At 52.0% G+C, this 24,296-nt stretch overlaps 1 protein-coding gene across 8 annotated transcripts in view; it reads left to right on the top strand.

The window, feature by feature from the left end:
- The window catches only part of AGAP1 (ArfGAP with GTPase domain, ankyrin repeat and PH domain 1), a 552,897-nt gene that overhangs the window by 145,513 nt on the left and 383,088 nt on the right, over positions 1-24,296 (top strand). For 5 of the 8 annotated variants that reach the window (XM_027117537.1, XM_027117511.1, XM_027117520.1 and 2 more), the window contains exon 1: positions 7,148-8,123. The exons of the other annotated variants lie outside the window; for them this stretch is intronic. In XM_027117537.1, the coding sequence (XP_026973338.1) occupies positions 7,163-8,123 (961 nt within the window). In that variant the 5' untranslated portion in view covers positions 7,148-7,162. Of the gene's footprint in view, positions 1-7,147; positions 8,124-24,296 lie in introns of those variants that run through there. 8 annotated transcript variants of the gene reach the window in all.

Here is a 24,296-nt window from a genome sequence, read left to right as displayed (position 1 = left end):
TTCTCATCATTTTCCTTCACCCGTTTCAGGAAGCTGTCTCGGCTCTTAGAGTGCTTAATATGCTCGATATGCACATGAATTCTCTTGGCAAGAATCTTGCCCTTAACTTGTTTGTTTACAGTGATGCCAACAGCATGCTGGGTAACATTGCAGACTCTCCCAGTTTTGCCGCGGTAACATTTGTGGGGCATTCCTTTTTGAACAGTGCCCATTCCCGTGATATCTACATTATCACCTTTCTTGTAGATTCACATGTATGTGGCCAAAGGAACAACTCCGTGTTTTCTGAAAGGCCTAGAGAACATGTAGCCGGTGCCCCTCCTCTTTCCCTTTGTGTTGCTCATTTTGGCGAATTACTGGAAGATGGCAGTTCCGCCCGAAAGGCTCTTCCCTGGGTTTTGATTGTCGACGATCGGGCAGATTTTATTGTCAGGGGAATCCCTTCTGGTGGATCCTGCAGAGGAAAACGTTACCAGATCAGCCCAGCCCCTCGGCCCCTCATGCACTCGAAGGCTGGGAGGATTAGGTAATCTGTAGGAGTTCCTTGGGTTTTCTCCACACAAATTCCAGAGCCTCTTTGCAGCTGTTCAGGGGACAGGTGCAGAGTTGTGTGTTGCCCTTGATTAAATCCTTCTGACTCATCAGCTGAACTGCCACAGAGAGCTGGAGGCCGGAAAAGGGGAGCATCCTTGCGGGGAGCCCCGGCTGCAGCGCAGTATCTGGCATTGCAAGGGTGACCGTAGGTGGGAGCTGCTCTGGTTGTCACTCCATGGGGTGTTGGCATTTGTTTCCATAAAGTGACAGGGAGGAGGCTTGGCTTCCATTCTATCAGCATCTTAAGTCACTTTTGCCTGACACTTAGCAAGGAAGCCCAGGAAGATGTTTCTGACACATTCCTGTATTGGGGAGTGAGAATCTATTTGTAACTGACAGGGAGCATCCTTCTGAAATCAGGACTGCTCCTCACTGCGCTGCTGAAGTGGCTCTGAGGTTTCCTAGGGGCTCCTGTTCCAGCTGTGTGGACGGCCCTCTCCTCTGCTCTTCCCCTTTGGCCTCGGGCAGGTGGCTTCCCGTGGAGTCCGCTGCTGTATCTGTGAAATGGGTCAAATTAAAATCTCTTCCAGCTCTAGCTTTCTGTAATTTAAACAGCGGTTCCCATTTGCAAAGGATGGAGTGATATCACCCTGAGCTAAGGCAGGAGCGGACCGTGTGACAAAGTACCTCCAGCCCTTGGTCTGTGGCCCGTCAGGCCTGCGCACAAGTCCCTGCAGGGGCTCGTGGCGGGAGCTGAGATCCCACGTGCCCTCAGGTGCTCTGTCCACACCTGGGCAGTGCTGGAAGGCAGTCCTGGGTCCAAGCCTCCAAGCATCTTGCTTCGGACATTTTCTGATTAAAAATAATACAACATTGCTTTGGATTTTAAATAATTAAGGTAGGGCAGAACTTCAGTTTTTTCCTTTCCAGCGTTTTAGTCACATCCATGATACTTATTCATTTTAACTAATTGTAACTGATGACGTGTCTGTCACAGAGTGAGGACCAGTCGTGGCCTCCTCTGTAACTCGTGCTGTTCTTCGGATCTGGGGAAGGACTACAGGAAATCATTGCTTCTCTTTTTTTTAGAGAGAGTGTCTGGAACTTTCCATTACTACAACCAGAGGCAGGCAGGACTGGCTGAATTATTAAAATGGTAAAATGAAAAGCTGAGAAGACGGGAACCCCTAGTCCCCTTTTCACGTGGGTGTGTCTCGCCAGTGCCTTTGGACCCGCCCGAGGCATTTTGCCTTCAGGAGGCACTTGCTGGTATCTGCCGAACCGGGGAGGGGGGGTGGTGCTCCTAGCATCTAGTGGGCAGAGGCCAGCGATGCTGGTAACTGAACACCCTACGATGCCCAGAAAGCCTAGAGCGCTGCGGTGGACACACCCTGCTCTGGATGAAGGCCAGATACCGCTTCCCTTTCGGAAACCTTTTTTTTTTTTTGAGTGTTTCAGGTAGAAATAATAATCTTCTGCCTTCCTCTTCCCCACCTTCTTCTTACCACATGTAACACTTTCTTCTGGTTGATGGTTATTTGTGACACTTGTCAACCCCCGCTGTCAGAGGTCCACCGACTGTCAGGGTGTTTGTTCCTGACTCACCTTCGACATGAAATCGTCTGCAAGTCAAGTGTGAGCGCCCACGCTGCTGCCCCGCACAGGTGTGGTGCCGACCGCCGGCATCTGGTAGCGATCACCTGTCACCTGGAATCCGCAGGAGGGCCCCCCCAGAGAAACCTTTGCTGGCAGGATCCTGAGCTGGACCTGAGCTACTGCTGAGGGTGGGTGCGTGGGTCTCCGGCCCCTCCTCTGCCCCGGCCCACCTGTAGGGGCACCCAGCTGTCTGGCTTCCATGGGGACAAAACTGCCTGATTCTCAGATCTGAGGATGCCTTCGGACGGGCAGTGGATTGAGAAAACCCTTTCTTCTAAGGTCACACCAAGTTCAGTGGTTCTGCCAGGATACTGTAAATGTGATGCCTGGCTGGCACGTTCTGCTGCTTGGAAAGTCAGCTTGTGGAACAGATGGCTCTGCTGACTACCAGGGGTTTCCTTTAAACAAGGCTGATCAGCTCTAGGAAAGCTTGCAAAGTAGTATTTTCACGCAGGATGTTTAATTTACGGGCAGCTAGAAATGGCCCGGGACAGGGAAGTTGTGGGAGGGTGGCCAAAGGATCTCATAAACTTGGGGCTGGGGGAGGGAAGCCAGCTGCCGAGGTGATGAGTGGGGGCGTAGGTAGGGCCGGCCCCCTCTCCTGGACCCCCCATGTGGTCCTTCCCTTTCTGACGTTGGCACCTCTGCAGTGCCAAGGCTTTGCCTGCTTGCCTGCCGGCTGCGCGGTTTTGATGTGGCAGTGAGATCCACTACAGTCTTCCGTTCTTTTTTTTTTTTTTAAAGCCAAAATGGTGATACAGATATACTCCATGGCATGGAAAAATTCAAGAGGTAATGGTCTAGCAGGGCTGCTTTCCAAAGCAACAGGAAGATAAAGCAGTCCTACCCACCTGAACACATATAGTATGATTATTTTTTATTTTTCAAAGGCAGGTCTGGCTGTGAGAAAGGATTTCTATTTTGGAAGGGCAGGTTCTGGCCGAGCCTCTCTCTGTCTTCTTTGCATCGGAAGAGCCCATGTATCCAGGGCAGTAGGGAGAGGCCATTCTCCCAGGTTTTTCAGTGCAGACGATCAGGCCTCACACGGAACCGCTACGATTGGTATGGAAAATGGGTGCTACTTGTGAGGCAGAAAGCGCTGGAAGATAGTGAACACCACCGGCTGTAGCAGAAAGAGGTCTCCTCGTTCAGTGTCATCGAAGATTCCAAGTTATCTAAGGTGGATAGAATGGAATCTTCTACTCTGCAGCCTGCATCTTCGGGCGGCAAAGTGCAAAACCCGGGCTGGATTCCAGACAGCCGCGGAGTGACTGGAAGGACCCTCACAGTTCAGTATTTGAGTTCTGAAGAAATGCTGTTTTGGGCTTCCCTGGTGGCGCAGTGTGAGAGTCCGCCTGCCGATGCAGGGGACACGGGTTCGTGCCCTGGTCCGGGAAGATCCCACATGCCTCGGAGCGGCTGGGCCCGTGAGCCATGGCCGCTGAACCTGTGCTGTGCTCCGCAACAGGAGAGGCCACAACAGTAAGAGGCCCGCGTACTGCAAAAAAAAAAAAAAAAGAAATGCTGTTTCCCCTCCTTGGGCTCTGTGAATGCCCACGATAACAAGATGTATTTTATATCTTATGGGGCAGCTGATTTCATATTAAAATTCGTCTCAATGTTTGGAAGTTGCCATGGTCTCAAATACTAGTGAGAATGGATGCCAGGCTAAGTTAGGGCCTTGGATTCTGGTCCTAACAGAGATCCTGGTCTCTCTGCATTGCTGAATTTCAGTTTGTCTGCTTATAGACCCTGGTGGACCTTTAAGTCTCGACAGCTGTAAAATTGGAGGCTTTTACTGTCTCTTTGGGTGCTCGTCCATCAGACCATGCTGGGCCCTGCCCTGTACCACCCTTTCATCCTCCTGTCTGTCTTTGTGTGTTACGTCACTTGGCCTTGAGAACTGCAGCGTCTTTCACAGGTTTGTGACTTCTCGGAGGACAGAGAGACTCTGCCTTCTCACTGCGGAGTGCCACAGTAGATGCTCAATATATATGTTTGATGAATAAATGAACAAAAGGAAAAAGGAATAAGTGAAAACTTGCTGAGATGTTGAGACATCATTTGTGTTCAATTAGTGTAAATGCAGTAATAGTCACACATTTGTTTCTCTCTCTGATGTCCACAAAGCAGAACGCTGACACAAGAAATGACGTTGAAGCATGGAAATGGGCACAGGCAGTGTGACCCCAGGTTTAGCTCTCAGCCATGAGCTGTGTAGCCTTGGAGAAAGCACACACCCTCTCTGAGCCTTTACACTCCCCTAACCTGTGGGTTCTAGAAACCTCATTCTGATAGATGATGATTCCTGCCTGGCTCTAGGTCTAGAAGTTGGTGATCTGTGTGTCTCATCAAAGGGGGCTTTTTATTGAAACTCAAAAGGTAAGACTGATCTGTCCTGGGGTCCCCATCTTTGCAGTGAGGACATGTGAGAGACACAGTCCTGAATCCTTTAGTGCCAAGAGCAGGTGGATGGAGCTTGTGAGCCTGTGACAGTGGCAATTTTGTGTCCAGGTAGAGCCGAGGGTGGTCAAGTGTGTTTTAAAGTACTTAAAAAAAAAATAATCCTTATTTTTTAGTTTTTGGTTCATAGCAATATTGAAAAGAAGGTACAGAGAATTCCCACATCCTCCCCCCCGCCCCACCCCCCAGTACATGCAGAGCATCCTGGACCATCAACATACCCCGCCAGAGTGGTACATTTGTTACAACTGATGAACCTACACTGACACGTCATCCTCAGCTGAAGTCCATCGTGTGCATTAGGGTTCACTTTTAGTGCTGCACGTTCTATAGGTTTGGACAAATGTGTAATGACACGTATCCATCATTATGATATCATACAGGGTATTTTCACTGCCCTAAAAATCCTGTATGCCACAAAGTTTCTTTTTAAAAATAAACTCAACCACCTTTTGGTTTATTTCATCAAATCCAAATATTTCATTTCACTCTGAGGTCAAATCCAGATCTCCTAGGTTATAACCTCCTTTGTAAGAGACCTCACGATTCATCTTCATATCCTTTTCAGTGCCACAAACACAATAGTTGCCCCATAATTACTTGTTAAGAGATTAAAGAAGGGAAATCAGCACTTGGGAACAGCTGTCTAATCCCAGCGTCACACCTGGCCTGGCCTCGAGCACTTTTCTTAGAAACAGCCTCTCAGTCTTTGGCATTTCCAGGCCTAGAGAAGGCTGTAAAAACATCCGGTTTGATGAGTGGACGTTGTCTTTACCACATTTTCCTTCTGAAGCTTTTAAACAGAGAGATCTATGTTCAGGACATCATGAAGAACTAATGTGTTGATCAAGTACGTGTGAATATAGTGCTGCATCAGATAATATGAAGAACCAGTATCTGCAGTGCCAAGATGTAGCTGGTGGGAAAATGATGGGAGAAAAGTCAACACTAAATATTAGTGGTAAAGGGACTTCCCTGGTGGTGCAGCGCTCCCAATGCAGGGGGCCCAGCTTCCATCCCTGGTTGGGGAACTAGATCCCACATGCCGCATCTAAAAGATCCTGCATGCTGCAACTAAAGATCCTGCATGCTGCAACTAAGACCCAGTGCAGCCAAAATAAATAAATAAATATTTAAAAACAAAAACAACCTGTTGATTAAAAAAAATTACTAATGGTAAATATTTAGCACTTAACACGGAATGCCTGCACACAGTCTCAGCTAATTCAGTCCTCACAAGAACGCTCGGCGTTTAGGTACTGGGTTTTTGTTTTTGTATTTCTTTTCCATCCCCACTTGACGGGTGTAAAAACTGAGCCCTCTAGGAAGGAAATGGACAAGCAGGGCTGGGACAGGCAGCCTTCTTTCTTCTGCTCTTAGCCACTGTATTCTCTGGCCTGTTATCCAAGACAGCAAATGCCTGCCTGTCAGGAGTTTTTCCCCACCCGTTGGAAAAATACTCCAAAATATTATTCTAGGAGTGAAACTGCGCGGTCCTTCACTTGGAGGGCCCTGGTGTGAACCGCACCCCCATCGCCGGATGGTGCCTTCCTGGGCCCTTCTTTGTTCTCTCCTTCCTGGGGGTGCACTTGCTCCTCTGTAGTTAGGGCAACAAGTACCTAAGATACCTTGCTTTTGAAAACAAACCTTTTGAGTCGCTCCTTCAAAGCTCCTTGATGAGGAGAGGTTCTTCCTATAAACCTTCCGCAGGTGAGAGATGCTCCATGTTCTGTTTGCTTTTGCAAGCCAAGCCCCGGAGTGTCGGTTCAGGCGGGCGCAAGCCCCCTCCCCCGCTCCTGCCCCCCGCCACCCCGCCAATCCCCCGGAGGCTCCGGTCCGCGCGGTGGCGGCTATCCATCCCGGCGCTTAGGCCTGGCCGCCGAGCCGCGCGCCCGCCGCCGCCGCCGCCGCGCTCCCGGGACTCGGCAGCCGGGCTGGGCGCGCGGCCCGCGGTCCCTGCCCGTCTGCCCTGCCCGCCCCGCCCCGCTCCGGCGCGCATTTCCATTTTAAACCGCCGCCCGCCAGACCCTCGCCCGCGGCCGGCGCAGCTGCCCGCGCGTCCCGAACCCACGGAGTGGCGGAGGCTGCGGAGCCGCCGAACTGTGCAGAAAAGGCCCGAGGATGAGAGCGGGCCCCGCGCCGTAGACAATGAAGCCGCGGGCGCCGTCGCCCGCCACGGGTCTTGCGCGCCGCGACCGCACCTGCCGGCGAGACAGTCCCCACGCCTGACCGTCCGCCCGCCCGGCCCCGCCGGCCCATGGCTCGGCGCCCCGGGCCCGGACCCCCGCACTCGGGCCGCGCGGCGCACGGGCCGGCGGGCGCCAGGGGCGCCGTTCCCGCAGCCTGAGCGCGGCCCTCGCGGCGAGCCGGGGGCGTGGACCCTGTCCGGGCGCGCCCGCCCTCCCCGCCGCCGCGCGCGGCGACCGCCCCGACCGTGCGGCCCGGCCCGCGGCGCGCTGGATGCGGCGGAGCCCCGGCGGGCGGCGCAGCGGCCGCGGTCCCGGGAGACATGTACCTGCTGGACGACAGCGGCGAACCCGCGTCTCCGCCCGCGGACGCGATGCCGCGCGGGACGCCCCCCAAGAAGACCGTCTACCGCATCTCCGTGACCATGGTCAGGAAGGAGCATCTAGGCGCGCCGGGCCCCGGCGGCCCCGACCCGCGCCCGGCCCGGAGGCCCCGGCCCGCGCGCTCCCCGGACGCGCCCGGGCGGCTAGTGGAGGAGGCGGAGGAGGTGGCGTGCGCTGAGGACCCCGAGGGCCGCCGGCCTCGCGCCTGGGACTTCCGCACCTTCCGCACCCGCAGCACTGGGCAGCTGGAGCTCGGGCGGCTCCGGCCGTGCGCACGCGGCCGGGAGCCCGCGGCCCTGGCCGGCAGCCCCCCGGCAGTGGAGGAGGGGACCGGCTCGCCCGCTCCCGGCAGTCCCGACGTGGAGGGGGCTCGAGCCGCGCCCTTGCGGCGCAGCCTCAGCTTCAGGCACTGGAGCGGGCCCGAGGCGCCGCGGGGCCGGGCCCTGGGACGCCACAGCAGCTCCGGGAGCCTGGCCTGGGCTCCGGGCGGCGAGGCCGTGGCCGACCCCGGGGCCGCCCTGGAGCCCGCGGCCTCCGGGCAGCCCGCCTCGGAGAAGCGCAACACCCTGGACGTGGGCGAGGTGCTCAGCAAGAACGACGCGCTCTCGGACCTGGAGCGCTGGGAGCGCAGCAAGAGCAAGAACCGCACGCTGGACAACAGCGACCTGCAGCGGCTGGAGCGCGCGCGGGCGGCGGCCGCGGGCTCCGGCGCGGCGTTGGAGCACAGGCTGCTGCGCTTCTTCAGTGGTATCTTCGCGCGCAGGGACGGCGCGACCGGCGGCGGTCCCTCCCCGCGGAGCGGCGCCTCGCGGCCGCGCGGCTACTTCAGCAGCCTGCGGCGGGCCCCGGCCGACGCGCACTCGTCCAGCGCCGAGAGCATCGACGGGTCCCCGCGCAGAGGTGGGCAGCGCGGCCGGGCAGGGGAGGGCAGTGGTGGGAACCGGCCGGGGGCCCCGCAGCGGCCTGCCTGGCAGAACACGCCGGGACTTGGGAACGGCTAAAGGACCTGCCCTCAGCAGCCGGCGAGTGGCCGTGCTGGAAGAGAACTCCGGTACTGCGGTTTTTCCCCAGTCATACCGCAGCTCTGGAAGTTTTTGGCTGCCCCTGCTCCCAACTGCGTGTGTTGGTGCCTTTCAGGGTCTGTCACTTTAGCCACTGTGAGCCCGTCTAGGGAGACATCACCCTGCCAAGCGGTGCCTTTCTCCCGCAGATGCTGGCGCAGCCAGTTCTCCATAAGCGGGCCTGTGAGCTCGTGCTGCACCGTGCTCGTGCCGGCTGGGATACCTGTGGGCTGCAGCAGGGAGCTGGGGCTTGGTCCCGGAAGCCGCCACGCAGGTGGTGCTGCGTGGCCAGGAGAGGAGGTGTTCATCTTGGTTAATTTCTATCTCACTGTAGGCACTACCATCTGTGAGTGGTGTGATGTGTCCTCGCTGCTTTGGCAGCTCTCACCCTTTGGTAGAGAGGGTTCACTCCAGTGGTCAGAGACGGGTCTCTGCCCACAGCCTTCCTGCCAAGTGGCATCATATGGTGAGAGCTCGTCTGGGCCAGGACTCTTGTTTCCTAGGAATGTATTAGAGCACACGGGCAGGGAAAACCACAGCCCCACGCTGATCCTGAAATCCCCGTTCTCTACTCTGCTCAGTTCTCTGGACCTCCAACAGGGAAGGTTTTGGAGGCAGATGTAACCCTCTCTTGCAAGTATCAGCTGACCTTCTGGTAGTTGTTTGGGGGTCAGAATCCTCCAGAAACAGCACAACTCTCTACGTGCTGCCTGGGCATCGCCCTAAAGAGGCTGGGGGCAGGGTGTTAGGCTAGGTTGTTGCGTCCTTCTCATGGGGAGGGGTGTGAGGGGGATGCCTAAGAATATTGTCCCTTGGGCATTTCATCACAGAAAAATCACTAGTAACGATCCTTCTGCTAATTACCAGAACCCTGCTTCTGATAGAGATGGAGACAGTTGAAGCACTGCAATGTGGGCTTTTCATCAGAGCTTTTCAGCGGCTAACCCACCAGCCCCGGAGAGCGTATTCCTCCTTAGCGGACTTCACAGGTTAGCTGACTGCCGAGGGCTTATATTAAAACCAGCCAATACAAAGAAACCACTGCCCTCACTGAAGTTACTTTTAAGGTAAACTGAAGACAGATGATATCATGTTCTAATACACTCCCTTTGAGCCTCAGGATATGATAGAAAGTATCTGAAACCAAGCAGTCAGATGTGCAAGTAGTGTTAAAGTCTGAAGTTTTTGATGAGGGAGGCTCTGTAGCATCAAGTTACCTGTTGTCGGGCTTGCACTAGTTTAACTTGCTGCACTCGTCTTTTGTTTTAACCTGCCTTGGAATACTGTAGAAAGCACTGTGTTTGACTCCAGCCATTATCTCAGCCCCTTCCCACGTGCCCTTAAAATATTAAAAAATGATGTGAGTTATTTTGTTGAGACACTTGGTTTGTACGGAGCTACCACTGCCATCCCCTGTGTTCGGTGGAAGTTCAGACGCGCAGGCAGCTGGTTCCTCCTCTAATGGCAGGCTTGCATCTTTGTTCTCAGGGGCTTTGTAGAAAATAGTCATTAGCTGCCTGGGTTCCAGGCAGGTACACCTCGGCAGGAGGGGGAGGGAGCCGGCCCAGACAGCACTTAGAATGTGTTTCATTGTGGTGGCTGTTGATACAAGTTAAAAGCTTTGGGGTTTGGATGTTTCCTTTCCTGTCAAACGGATTGATAGTAGATTTGGAGTAGTAAAGGTGTGAAGTGTATGGGAATTTTTCCCTCTACGGCTGTACGAGATAATAACAAGAGTAATAATTAAAATAATGCTTTGTTGCTTTGTCCCTGTGGCCATTCCTTTTCAGGGTGGAATTACTTTCATCTGAGCATAACAGCATTGTGGGTTGTGTAGAAAAACCAAATGTTTGTGAACTAGGTTACAGAACACACAGTTGGAACTCTAGGGCCTTACTTCGAAGTTCTAGGTACTCACAAAACTACCTCCTTCACCTGCCTTTGGCTAAAATACCTGAAATGTCAGCGTTCTCAGGATTTTTGTAAGGCCTGTATCTATTACAAGTAAAAGGTGCACCCCACGGCTTTTGGGTCTTCTCATTTTTATCCTACTTTTCTACTTTTTATATATTTGCTTCCTGTGACACAGATTATGCAAATTTTAGGTGCTATTTAAATGAAGTTTTGAATTTAGGGTAGAATTCTCTTGGGTAACATTCAGATGCAGTGGAACCCGGGCTCAATCTCCCTGTGAATGTCCATAGAGCGAAGGTCCCCAGAGCCTTAAACCGTGGGGCCAGGTGGATCTGCAGGACTTAGAAAATTTGGATTTTAGGAAGGTAAAGTGGTGTGTGTGACAGAACACTGGCCGTGAGGTCGGGCAGCACCCTGTAATCAGACACTAGCAAGATGCAGCAAAGCCGGAGATATTCACACTCGGTATGGTAAATGTGCTTTGCCACCACGAGGCTGCTAAACATTTGCGAACAGAGCTTCCATTTTCAGACCTGTTTGGATTTCAGAGTTACAGGTAAGCCGCTGCAGACCTGTAATGTGACATATATATATATATATCTTAGGAGGAACAGTTACTAGTTTTAAATCTCAGCCACTTTGTATCAAAATTTGACATCCTTCGAGTATAAAGGACCTTAGAGAAGATTTGTCATCAGGCGAATTTTCCTTTTGTTACACTCTTTCAGCTGTTAAAAGTTTGAATTGACTATAGGAAAATAACTTTAAAAGACTACCGAATGAATTATTATTATTTACTTGGCCTCTCAGAGTTAATTTGCTTAGGCAAGGTACCTTTGCAAGATGGTTAGAGTCTTATTTTAAGAACGCACACAGGCTCACACATCCCATAGCTATGGTTTTTTTATAATCTGAATTCAAGGCATTAGGATGAAAGAATTGAAAGCTCCTGGATGAGTCTCTCGTACCTTTTAATCCCTATTGGGCTGTTGAGGCTCTTCGTCTTTCTCCCCCCACCGTGATGTGTAACAGTCGCCTCCCAGGTTCCAGGGTGGCTCCTCCCTGTCAGCTTTGTAACTATCAATATCAGGGAGCCCTAGAACATTTCAGAGAGTCCTTATGTCAGATCAAGGGCAGTTTCCTGTTATCTGATATGCGTGTATTAGGGCAGAGTCTGTTGACACAACTATCATGTAATACAGCGAAAGATCGCGTCATAAATGATTTATTCCACTGTAGGGTGTCGCTCTCTGGCGAGGGCCCTCTGCATCCCGGCCAGCCTGCTGATGGATGAAACCAGCTGCCGACATCCTTGGAACCAGCTGCCGGCAGTGCCAGTCTAGGGCCGCACGTGTGTTCAGGGTGTTCTGTTGCTGTCTGGGAGGATTGATTACAGCAATAAATTCATTGATAGCCCAGACTGAGGTTAGCTCTTTAAATGACTAATTTACAGCTGATTTTTGACAGCACATTTTGATGAGTAGCTTTGTTCTTTAATTTTTGATTCCGTTGATTTGTATCACTCAATTTATGTAGGGTGATAGACTGTTTTATAGTAAAAATAAAAACTTTCAGGAAGAGGAGAAGCAACAGTGAAATGAAATGACTGAAATAACTTGATGCATTTTTATCTTTGAACTTGATTTGTTGCTAAGACAGGGTTTTAAAGAAAGGATGTAACTGAAAGTTTTTCATTTGAGACAGTTTGAACCAATTACATACTCAGTGTTTTGAAATTCACTTGTGAGTGTTGGGTTTTTTTGTTTGTTTTGTCTTGTTTTTATTTTTGAATAAATGACTCTAGGTAGCAATTTAGGAAAATCCACATCGTTTTAGTCGTAAGGTTGAATAGTTTTCCTGGAGTTGGAGCAGCCCATTGGGGTACAGACAGAGCTGCACTGCTCAGCCAGAGACCCTCGAAGTAGGCACTGGAGGCTTAGGCTGTGTCTTGCCACATTTATTTTCTTGAGCTGGAGCCCACATTACAGCATAGTCACCTATTAGCATCTTTCGTGATCTGGGCTTGGCTGGGCTTGGAATATCCTGCCCCCAAAGGGATGTTCAAAAGTGCATCCGCTAAAGAAATCCTCCAGTTTTAACATGGATCCACTGCAGCCATCTGGTCGGTTATACAATCAAGTACTTCTGTTTGGAAGAATAAGACCCAACTGTAAAGCACTGGTACCACTTTTTGTATTTTCAGTCTTTTTGTTGTTCTCTTGCATTAACAAACATTTGAGTTTCTGTGGTGTAATCTGCAGTGGAGCAGAGAGCTAGGGCTTACTAGGGCACAGTTCCCGACTTCCAAGGTCGGTAGCCTGTTGGGGGAGATGGAGAGTTTCCTGTGAGTCACACTTTCATGGGATACTTAGGGGAAGGTATGACTGTTTCTCCATCCGAGCACTAATCCTAATGTGTAACAGTAACCTTGTTTGCACGTCTGCCAATTCTAATAGTCAATGAGTCCCTCCTGGGCGTCCTATTGCTCTTTCTTTTGTAGAATTAAGAGCACTGTGCTTGGCACGTAGACTTGTAATAGGTGTTTATGGGAGGAACTGAGATGACTGTGGGGGGGGGGACACAAAAAGGGGAGCAAATGTCCTTGAAGAGGGGAAGGAGTGAATGAAGGCCTCACAGAGAGGTAAAATGATTTGGGTCTTGCAGGATCAGTAGGAGTTTACCAGGTAGAAAAGAGGAGATTCTCCACCAGCAAGTTGGTTGGGATTTCTATAGTTAACTCCTAAAAAAATTATTCGTGTTCACCAGATCTATATGACTGATGCCACTGTCAGCCATTAAAAAGGATGTTATGGTTTTCAGGAGGTTTGTTTTTTTTTAACTTTTTTTGGCATGAGGTTTTTGTTTATCATGGGAAATTGCCTTTAGGCTATTGTTATTTTCTGTAATTTGAAAAATTATATTTATTTAAAATGCTGACAGTGAGTAAAAGAAAACGTTTTTATTAGGGCAACGATTGAGATAAAGTATGTACAGCTGCAAGCTGCAGTTATATCCCAGGTGATGAACAGAATTGGTATTAAGGTCAACAGATTAGCAAAAGGAAGGGCGATTATTGTCTTTGCATCATTTTGAGAGAAAGTACCATCTGCCCACCATCGTTTTCCGTCTAGGTTTTGTTCAGCTCAGATTAGAGTCCAGTGTGGTGTGGTGATGATATTTACTTGTTTGTAGGTTACAGCCTCAGGCATTCTGTTTCTCATACATTTCCACTGAGGTAGGCATTCACATTTGTTAGTTTTCTTTTCTCCTGTTCATTTACTTAAGACAAACCTGTAGATGCTCCCGTAATTTAAAAAATCTTAGCACACATCTATTCATTTGGCTGGTTTTAATTCAAAGATGCATCTTGACCCTTTGTTTTCTCATAGTCTCGTTAATTTCATTTTCACATTGGTTTTCAATTCTAACATCACTCATGGATCTGAAGGTTCAGAAAGCTTACAAAGAAATCAGCTTCATAGGTTGGAGGATGGGAATCTCTGTTCCCTCCTTCATTACCAGGGTGTACCAGCCAGAGGCTTGGGAAAGGATCATTTGGCTTCTCCTTATCTAACAAATGAAGATAATTTGAAGAGGTACACTTCATTTGGTGGGAGTGAAAGGGAAAAAGAGGGTTACTTTCTTTTCTTTTTTTTTTTTTTTTTTTTTGTGGTACGCGGGCCTCTCACTGCTGTGGCCTCTCCCGTTGCGGAGCACAGGCTCCGGACGCGCAGGCTCAGCGGCCATGGCTCACGGGCCCAGCCGCTCCGCGGCATGTGGGATCTTCCCGGACCGGGGCACGAACCCGTGTCCCCTGCATCGGCAGGCGGACTCCCAACCACTGCGCCACCAGGGAAGCCCGGGTTACTTTCTTATATTGTCCTTTGTTGAGAATAGTTACAAAGCACTGGGTCTGTGTCAGGTGTGTTCGTCAGGTGCAAGGTTTCGCCTGACTTAGCGTGTGCCCTTCCTTTGGTCGACACTTAGGACCACTCCCTTTATTTCGAGGGCTGCCTTTGGGTACCAGTGGAATACAAATGCATGTGTGCGTGGATACTCATCTGTTTGAGATGCTTGTCAAAGGGCAGCTGTGTTCCCTCTGGCCCCTGTGCCTGTCATCGCAAGGACTTCTTTCAGCTGTGCTGCTGACCGTCAGACACTTGAGAATTGACCTGGTGAACAATGCCCCCAGGCTCTCTGACGCAGCTCCTGCCCTCCCTCGTTCTCACACAGACCAGAGTTACTCACATGCCACTTCTTCAGCTGATGGGGGTGGGGTCGGGATGTCGCGTGTTGATCCATCTTGTACCTTCCTGCTCCGATTAGCAAGGGCACTAAAACAATGGAAAAACCAGTTGGCCTGTGAACTGTGTGTAACAAGACTTGGGATTTAGGGATGCACACCTGTAACTTGCTTTCCTGCAACTTAAGTCCCGCTCCCTTAGACCCTGGCCCGGTCACTGGTGGAGGGGTGGACCCAGCAAGGCAGGCTGTCTCCGTGGTGCCCACCGCTCATCCACAGCTCCCAGATACCTGAATATCTTATTTTTCTGGTTATTTTACTTGCCAGACTAGAATGCCAACCTTCTGAGAATCTGGCCTCTCTTGCATTTAACAGAAGATGCCTAATCTACTTGCCTGATCTGGCTCCTGGAAGACTCTGGAAGCCAAGTTCATTTGAAGACACTTGGGGAATTTTAATTTGCAAGGGAAGCCTGGGAGCGTGGAGACTTGTCTTCCGGTTTTTGAGGAGCAGACGTAAGAAGGACGCAGTAGTCAGCACTGAGAGTGCAATGCCTTAGGACCAGGTTGACTCAGAACTAGGTAGGCAGGCATTTCCCACAAGCCAGCTCTCACCTGAGGGGTGGGCCGCTTCCCTGTGTGAAGTGTTCCCGGTCACAGGAGGCTTCCAAGCACAGGCTAGTCAGGGAATGTTGGAAGGGGTCCCGTGTTCGTTGTCTGGGGCTTAGAATTGGTGGTCTTCAAGTCCCATATTAGTTTTTAAGGTCAAGAGTCCTTTCAGGATCTAGGATTTTGATGATTTTTGTACCTGGTCTCTCAGGAAGCAGCTTTCTCCCAAACGTACAGGAAGAGAGGTAGATTTGTCTGTAATTTCCTTGTACTGATCTCCTGCCTGCTCCCCGGTCCCCCCTGGCCCCCCAGACCTGGCTGTACCTGTGCCTGCTGCTTTATTCTGCTGGCTAACCTGGGACTTAGGGGAAATGATCTGTCCCATCCCGCCTGCCCCATGGCCACTCCGCAGCTGCCACAGCACAGCTTGTGCTTCCTGGGCTCACGTCGGCCCATCAAGCCCCTCGTGGTACTGAAGGCTTTTGTCCTTCTGCCTTCAAGGTGGTGGGTGATGTCCCGGCGTGATCTTAATCTGATTCTCTCAAAGCCTGTACTTCTTTCTTTTTTGCTTTCTCTTAGCGTTCTTGCCTTGAAAACTGATTTCAGGTATGTGAGTAAGTCGATGATGGTGGCAGGAAGGAATGTTCTGTTTATCGTGGGAGACTTTTTTCAAGTTGCCATGTGGAGAAGGCGCGGCGTCCAGAGTCAGTGGAATAGGTTTGGTCTTGGCCGCAAACTTGGGCTCAAGGTGCCCAGAGAAGCCATTTCATTGCCCTGAGCCCCATCTGCCTCATTATTTAAGAAGGTGTTTAGAATTCCGGGGGCTGATTCTCAGGAAGGCCAGAATGAATAGCTTTGCTTTAGAATGATTGCCTGTAGTGTGTTTTACAAAAGACCCAAAGACACAACATATGAACTACGTGGATATGCTAGGATTTACGGTTGCTCTCACATGTAAGCTGGCCCAGGTGGGGCAAATGCGTTTCCAAAGCCACAAGTATGCATTAACCTTGTGTTTTGTTTTCACTACTTCACCCTGTATTTTCTAATTATTTCCCGGTTAACTCCTTCTTTTTAAATTGTTGACTATCATACCTTCAGTTTATAAGTGGGAGAGCACAGTGGTCTTCGCCCCCCCCCACCCCCGCCGGGCTTAATCTTTTTTCCCCTCTTGATTCCTGTAACCAGAAGAGTTAACTCCATTAGTAGTATGTGGATTCATTTCATTCCTGATCCGAGCCAAATATGTGTTTATTTCCACGAGCTACTCCGAGCGCTGCGTCCTCAACCTGCCTTTCGTGATCTCTGCTTGTGCTTTCCTCCTGGCGAGTGTGTTGCCTGAAAACCAGAGTTGTCTGCATCCCTAGAGGAAGCCGTCTTCCTATTTTACTGAACAGTGATTGATCCTCCTCTTGGCAGTGACTTACAGCCTTCAGAGTGACAGGCACTGATGCCGCATGTTGTTTGTTCAGTGGGGTGGAGTGTAACCAAGATCGTTTGGAGCATTCCATATTATCTTCAGATACTCGCGTTTTCCAACACCGTGATAGAGATGGTGTCTTTGGACCCGTGTTGCCGTCAAGCTGATATTTCCACTCTTGTACATCGAGTACTGCTGCTTTGGATGAGAGCACTGTGGCTCGACAGTGTAAGATCGTGTCATAAAACCTGTTCATCATTCGTGCCAGCAGGTAACCCTGGTGAGAGGCACTTGGTGTTCACATGGGAGAGGTCAGAATGCAGGGAGCTGGGCCCGTGATGGGGCTTCCTCTTGGGACGCACCCCCCCGACCCCCACCCCGCCCCGAGACTGAAGAGTGCTAATTCAGTGTACGCTCATGGAAGATTGAGAAAATCTGCCTTGTTGTTGGAAAGAGACTCAGATGTGAAGACACGGGGCAGCTTGGGGCAGGCTGTGAGGCTCTGATCTAGCAGTGGGAGGCGTGTTGGGCCTGAACCCAGTGAAGGTGGGATGGAGTGAGGGTCTGCATGTGTACAGGTGTCTCGAGGGTCAAAGGCATGGTAGCCCTTTCTGGAAGCTGCGACCTGGGATGTACCCTCCGGTATGTCCATGTGGCCCTTGATGTGTGACGCCCCCAGGCCTGTCCTCTGGCTCTCTGCGTGCCGGTGAAAGGGGACCCAGGTGGCCTCCTGAGGTGGGAAGCCTGGCCTTTCTGGGGCCTTGTCTCTGCCCGGGAGCAGGTGACATCCATTTGGTCTGCTTCCGACGCGTGCAATGCATCTTCAAGTAGCATCCCAGCCCGAGTCTCCGTGGCTGGAGTTTCACCCTGTCTGGAGTGTTTGCTCTGACAGTTCTTCTGCAGATTGTCCTGTTCAGGCCGCATCAGGAAAAGCTCGTGGCCTGGTGGGAAGAGCGACTGTGGGCCCCCAGAAGCTCTGCTCGGAATTACCCTCCTAGCACCTGCTGGACCACCCCGGGCGGGCTTTCCCATCTGTGCGCCTGGGGCTGGCTCCGCTGTGCGCCGCGGGCACCAGATGAGATGACCCGTGTCCGGGGGCTGCTGTCCCGTCCCGTTTTACCTGGTCAAGATGCTCACCTCTTTGAGAATTTTCGCCCCTTTTTCACCCACCACGACTCTCCTGTGTTCCTCCCCGGGAGTAGAATGCGTGCACGGCAGCGTAAGGGAGTTATTTCAAGCCTGGTGCTTTTGTCCTCAGCTCAGTTCCGCCCCACTTGAGTTAACTGCCTTGTGCATCCACTTTTCCCAAGACAGCCAGACACATGCAGAGCCACTTGGGAGGGAGCTTGTCTCTGTACAGAGCTTTTAGCTTTGCCCCCGCCCATCCTTAAACTGAGATCTCAGGTTTATGAGTAAATGTTGAATTCTGTATAGCACCTAGAAATGTAATACAGTTATCGTAATTTTTACATTTGCCGTTAACATCGACCAGCGCCTAGAGAATACCACGCCCTACAGCTCTGGTGGGTTATTGACTTTTAGGAGTAGATCATTAACAGAGGAATCGGTTCAGAATTAGAGTATCGGGGAAATGTATTGTTTTCCACCGACGTATACATCACGTCGCGTCTGGCAGAGCATCTGAGAGCGTGCGTATTTTATACCGTGATGCTACTCGGCTATTTTTTGTTTGCTGGTGTTTTCGTACCGGGATAGTAATAGGTGTGTTGTGAAGCCCTTTCAAGCTGGTCATGGGGCACATGCGGCTTGTTGGCTGAGAATGAGGCCTCTGGAGCCAGATGCCTGGTTTTGCCGTTTTGTGGCTGTGTGTCCTTGAGCGTCTTCTCTAAGCTCTCTGTGCCTCGGTTTCCTTTTCTGGAAAATAAGGATTGATAACAGCACTGGACCTGGGCTGGTGGTGAGGGGCGAGGGTGAGTGTGTGCCACCCTGCGGGCTCAGGGCAGTAGGGGCACCACGTGTGGCCTGCTTGGGGATGCCCCGCCCCGCCAATGACAGGAACTGTTCCGGAAGGAGGTGCTGCCACCCTGGCCAGCGGGGAGAGCTGGGTGCTGTGTATGTGAGAAATCTTACTCTCCTTTAAAATGAAAAATACTTTCTTCTGTTTAAGGTGGCATGGGTAAAAAATAATGACCCCTTGGGAAGAGGATACGATTTGGGGTTCCATTGATTTTTTTTGTTTCGTTTTGTTTTGTTTGAAATGTACTTGCCTCTTTCATCTCTCCGAAATACATATTTTTAAAATGTTGCTTAAAATTTCATATTTACTTTGTTTAATATTCATACATTATCCAAATATACGTTTTATAAATTACAAAATAATAAATTTAGTATTTAATATTTAAATTAGTTAAAAAATTTTGAAATTAGCAAGTAATTTATTAGGTAGGCCAAGAAGCTGGGATTGAGAGATGCCCATGCTGAGGCCTGCTCTCCACTTATACCCCTTTGCGGAGGATGCTTGCATACGTACAACACCTACAGGAGGTTTGGACACAGCCCCTGACCGACAGATTCAAATGCCACTTCTAAATTATGACTCAGAAGAAAGCTTTCCACATGACCTCCTTCCCCAGTTCCCCGTCCCGTCCGTCCTGATGAATCCCACGACGTTATTATTTATGGGGTTGTCCCTGAGACCTGCGGGTTAAAGGTCAGGTAGATGGGGGCTGTAACAGCCTCTGTCCAGGGAAGCAGGGAAGGGATGAACCCCAGCTCTGAACGTGCGCACTGTTCTCGGCAGAAGAATCCCGGTATTTGCTATCAAACAAGTGTGCATTTCAGAGGCAGTTAGTTTTCCACACGGCAGGAGATTTTCGTGGCATGTTTCCTTTTCTTTAAAGTCTTTAGAGAGAGATCCATCCCTGGGAAGGAGATTAAGTCCTCAGGTTCCATCAGGACAGGTCGCCCTTTCAGTCTGGGCTTCCTGGGTGGCAGGTGTTAACCAGCACCTTTTATGCCCAGGAATTTCATCCCCGTGGCCCCTGAAGCCTGACTTTTATTTGTAGCAGGCGTGCCTTTGGGGTGATAATATGATTTGTGCGTCTAACGCCAAGCAAATCCTAGAAAGGCCCTTCACCTTAGATACCAGCTGACGCTCCATTTCAGGTGAGTTTCCAAAGTTAGATGTACTTGGTGCATGTCAGTTACAATTTGATAAAACTTGCAGATAAAATCCCTGTATACGTGGCAACCAGCCTTTGAAACTCAAATTGTTTGTTTAGATGACCTGTCAGCTCTTCTGTTCTTCTGTTTCCAAAATAAACAGGAATGGTCCCTTCCTTCACAGGGCATGGCCAGAGATTCATCTGGGATATTAACAGATTTGAGGGAGGGCAGGAGTTCAGCATTCAGCATCTCTTGAGGGGAAGCTCACGTGCCCAGGAGTTTAGGCTCTCTGTGGTAGAAGGTTGTCCCCTGGATCTCTCCTCTGACCTCTGTCCTGGGACAGTCAGGTGTGGCCTGTGTCCCGTCCTCCGGGTCTGTGGTCGGTCGCGGTGTCTGTAGGAGGTTTCAGGTGTCGGGTCAGAGTGCCTGTTGCGGTGTGAGGTCCTGGATGTGCGGCGGGCGGGGCGGGGGGGGGGAGCGCTTTGCCCGTCCCAGAGGCGTCCCTTCATTCTCCAGCTCTAGGGGTCAGCGAGGCCCCAACAGCTCAGTTGCCGTTCGCATCGCCGGCCCCTCTGCTTCAAACACACGTCTGGACTCTTCTGCCGCTCCCGGGGCCCTCGGCGTGCCCTGCAGATGCAGGCTGCTCTCAGGAGGATCAGCTCGCAGCACCTCACGCCCCGGGCCCTGCGAGGGTCTGTTGTGTCGTTTCTGGTTTCGGGTGAATTGGACTTTCTCCTTACGTTGAGGTTTCTGTCCTGCCTGTGTGTGACGGCCTGTGCCCGTTTTATGGCCAGGACAGGGGTCGCTGCGGCTGAAATAGAAACCGTGATTTATTTCACGGGTCGGGGCCGTCCAGTGGTGCCTGGCCTCTGGCAGTGGAGGGACCGAGTTTTGGGGTCTCGGGAGCAGCGAGGGGGACAGCGGGTCCATCCTAGATCCCCTCCCTGCCCCGCAGTCTGGAGCTCCTGCCACCAGACTGTGCTCTTTGAGGAACAGACCAATTATGCTTATTTTTAGACTGTTTTGTTGTCGTGTCACAATAAGGCAATTGAGAGTGACAGCCACACGTACGTAATGTTTTCCAGGCTGGGCCCTGTTGGGAGCGCTCGGCTTGTTCCAGAAACCGCACATCAGTAGGGCTGATGGCTTATCTGTGGAGAGACCTCTGCGGAGCTGCCTGCGGAGATGGACGGGGAGGTTGAGGAGGAAGGAGCCCGTACCACCCGTCAGTCGGGGGCTCCCAGGCTCCAGCTGTTAGTTGGTCCACTTACGACCTGCGCTCAACTCTAACATCCCTGCCGCCCGGAGATGGCCCGGGGGCTGTGGGAGCTGGAATGGGAGTGGTGGGAGAAGTGAGGCTGCCTGTGCTCGCTGTCACTGCGCGCCCCGTGGGTGGCAGGGCCGGAGCTTGTTCCATTCGTAGGCTCTTAGAGACGCTGACACAGTACCAGGCGACTTCGTTAACGGGCGGGGTTCAGCGACTGCAGTGGGTCTCCGTGCAGCCCCAGAGCTTACGTTTGGGGACCACGCAGAGAGGGGCAGGCAGAGCACGTGTGCAGGTCTGTCAGCCATGGGGCAGGGATGGCGTGGGGCTGCGGTCTTGGCCTCTGCAGGTTCCCATGGTCTCAGGGCTGTTGTTCTCCTGGCCTCCCCGCTTTCATTGTCATTTATTTCCAAGGTGTGATTCCTGAGGGGCCTCCATCTGGCAGGCCTGGAATGGGGATCTTCCCTACCTTGCCTCCTGCATCTCAACCCAAGTCATGAAAGGTCGGGAATGTTTCCCTGGATTCCCCTGCGGTTTCTGCCTCTCAGAGCTGGGATGGTGGTAGATTCGCGTGCAAGTGTGTGTACGTGTGTGTTCACACACCTGTGCAGCCTTGGCTGGCCGGGCCGAGGCTGATTGTGTCCAAGCAGGTGGGCAGTGAGCTCGTGACTTGCACCCCAGGCTGGGAGTGCACTCAGGCTGGAGAGTTTGCTTTCCAGGCTGTGTTAAGCCCTTGAGGATGTTTAGTGGTGCTGACAGTGTGTTTTTTGTGTTTTTTTTTGTTTGTTTTTTTTGCGGTACGTGGGCCTCTCACTGTTGTGGCCTCTCCCGTTGCAGAGCACAGGCTCCGGACGCGCAGGCTCAGTGGCCATGGCTCACGGGCCCAGCCACTCCGCGGCATGTGGGATCCTCCCGGACCGGGCCACGAACCTGCGTCCCCTGCATCGGCAGGCGGACTCTCAACCACTGCGCCACCAGGGAAGCACCTGACAGTGTATTAAACAATATTTCCTCTATTTACTGTTTTCCCTGGACCGATTGTGTCTGATGGTCGAGGTATCTAACAGCTGCACACATATGTCTGATGAAGTGAGACTGTAGTCAACGCACAGGTGACTGCGAGCCCCGGGTCTCACTCCTCGCTGGTTTTCACGCAGTAGTGTCCCTGTTTTCCAGTCGCCGATGGGTCCAAAGGTGCGCCTCTTATCTCTTCCTTGGACAAGGAGGGGGACTTACTTCCTGCCCCTTGCTTGGGGCCAGTGCAGTGGCTTCCCGTTTACTGCTCAGAGGACTTCAGTACGCATTTCTGAAACAAAGGACCCTGGAAAGGTAGAGCTGAGGGACTGTGACCCCGGCTCCACCCCACCCTTCTAAAGGTGAAGGCCCTGGCTGTCGAAAGGACAGGCCCAGGTGGGCTCCTGAGGCTTCAGACGCCCCAGCCTCCCTCCCCCTCTGCCCCGAGGCCTGGCGCTCTAGGTGGCATCTAGCTGCAGAGAGGCAGAGCTCCAACTGGAGCATTTGACGTTTGCATTTGAAACTTTTCGGCACAGGTTTTAGTTTAGAAGGAAAGTAATAACCAGGAAGGGACGCGGTTTGTTCTTACTCTCTTTCTTTTTTTTTTTTTTTTTTTTTTTCTGCGGTACGCGGGCCTCTCACTGCTGTGGCCTCTCCCGCTGCGGAGCACAGGCTCCAGACGCGCAGGCTCAGCGACCATGGCTCACGGGCCCAGCCGCTCCGCGGCATGTGAGATCCTCCCGTACCGGGGCACGAACCCGTGTCCCCTGCATCGGCAGGCGGCCTCCCAATCACTGTGCCACCAGGGAAGCCCTTACTTTCGTATTTTTTATTTTGGTGGCCACGCCACACAGCTTGTGGGATCTTAGTTCCCTGACCAGGGATTGAACCCACGCCCCCTGCAGTGGAAGCGCGGAGTCCTAACCACTGGACCGCCAGGGAGGTAAGTCCCCAGGCACAGTTTATTCTTAGTCCCTCAGCCTTTGCAGGCAGATTGTGAGACTGACACGGCCCTGCTGCCCCAGGGGCCGTGCTTGGTGGCAACCAGATGCTGGGCTCCTCTGGCAGAGACACGGCCTCCCCATGAGGTGGACCCAAGTCAGCTTGGGTGGGTGTGTTGGTCATGGATTTTGCTAGCTCTTGCTGTATCTTTGGATGAAGTCATTGTGTTTTTTCTTTGTTCACGATTTTTCCCCCCTCCCGTCCAGTTTGAGGATTGGTTCTGAGAAGTCCAAATCAATGGTTTTATTTTCAGAGTTCTAAATCCAGCCGTGTAAACACTTGGAGTCTGGGCCTAGGATTTAGCGTGGATTTGTGGCTATTTCAAAAATGCCAGGAGCCTTCTTGGAAGCCGCCCACTGCTGGGTTTTCTCTGATTAAGCGGTGAGCTGGGGATCTCAGAGCTGTCCGGTGAGAGTACCAGAGCACTGGGGTGGGAGCTGTTTACTGGAAGTTTCTACCCCTCCCTCCAGATTCTGTTCCCTAGGTCAGGCAGGGCCCAGGGAAGTCTGCCCCCTTGTGAGGGACCGGGGCTCTGGGTGCTAGGTGCTGGGTGTCTTCTTTTTTGTGGGCAAGGCCAGTGTCTCTGCGGGTGGCCACTGCTCATCAAGGGAGGGGAGAGGTTGGCCCTTTTGAAAGCCTGTGCTTGCCAGTGACGTACTCCCAGAAGTGGGAAACTGTACATGTTTCCACTGCAATAAGCAAAAGTACATTTGACACATCTTCGGAGTCTGCTTACGGCCTCGAGGTTAATGATTTGAGGTGCGCCAGCATCCAGGTGGGGCTCCAGCGAGTCTGCGACTGGCTTTGATTCACCTCCTTCCGTGCCTTCCCTCACCACAGAGCAGCGCTGGGTCGAAGATGATCAGATACCCACTGTTACGGTGCATGTGACCACGGTAAGGTCTCGTGTTGGCGAGTACTGCCAAGCGGATGCCAGGAGAACCCTCGGTGAAATGTACCTCTTGCTGTGGGTTCACATCTGCAGGGGCCCCAGGGGCAGAGAGCCTGGGGGGGCTTCATGCTCTGGCGACCTGCCTCTGCCTTCCTCCTCAGTGTGGCCTCCATCATGCGGGCCCCTCCACCACTGGGATGCAATGCTGCCAAGCTTGGGAATAGCGGCTGATGACGTCCAAGGCGCTGGAAGGCAAGGCAGGGATGCAAAAGTAAATTTCCTAGGAGCAAACTACACGGTGCATCGTGAAGCCTTCCGAAGAAATGAGTACATCACGATAGCTAGTTGGTTAGCTACTTGCAAGATAGATCGCTTTGCAAAAATTATACAGCTGTCTTGAAAGGATGTAACTCAAGCAGTAAGTTCAGACCCCAGGCACGCACAGTGAGTGGACCTTGAATATCTGTAGATGTTTTACGTAGCCAGAGCCACACACAGACCCCCTGCCCCAACCCCGCCTGGGCCTCTG

This window comes from Aethalodelphis obliquidens, unplaced genomic scaffold (assembly GCF_003676395.1).
Source record: "Aethalodelphis obliquidens isolate GAN/ISIS:26980383/991018 unplaced genomic scaffold, ASM367639v1 scaffold2, whole genome shotgun sequence".
Taxonomy (NCBI): domain Eukaryota; kingdom Metazoa; phylum Chordata; class Mammalia; order Artiodactyla; family Delphinidae; genus Aethalodelphis; species Aethalodelphis obliquidens.
This window is presented reverse-complemented; position numbering and strand designations above follow the sequence as displayed.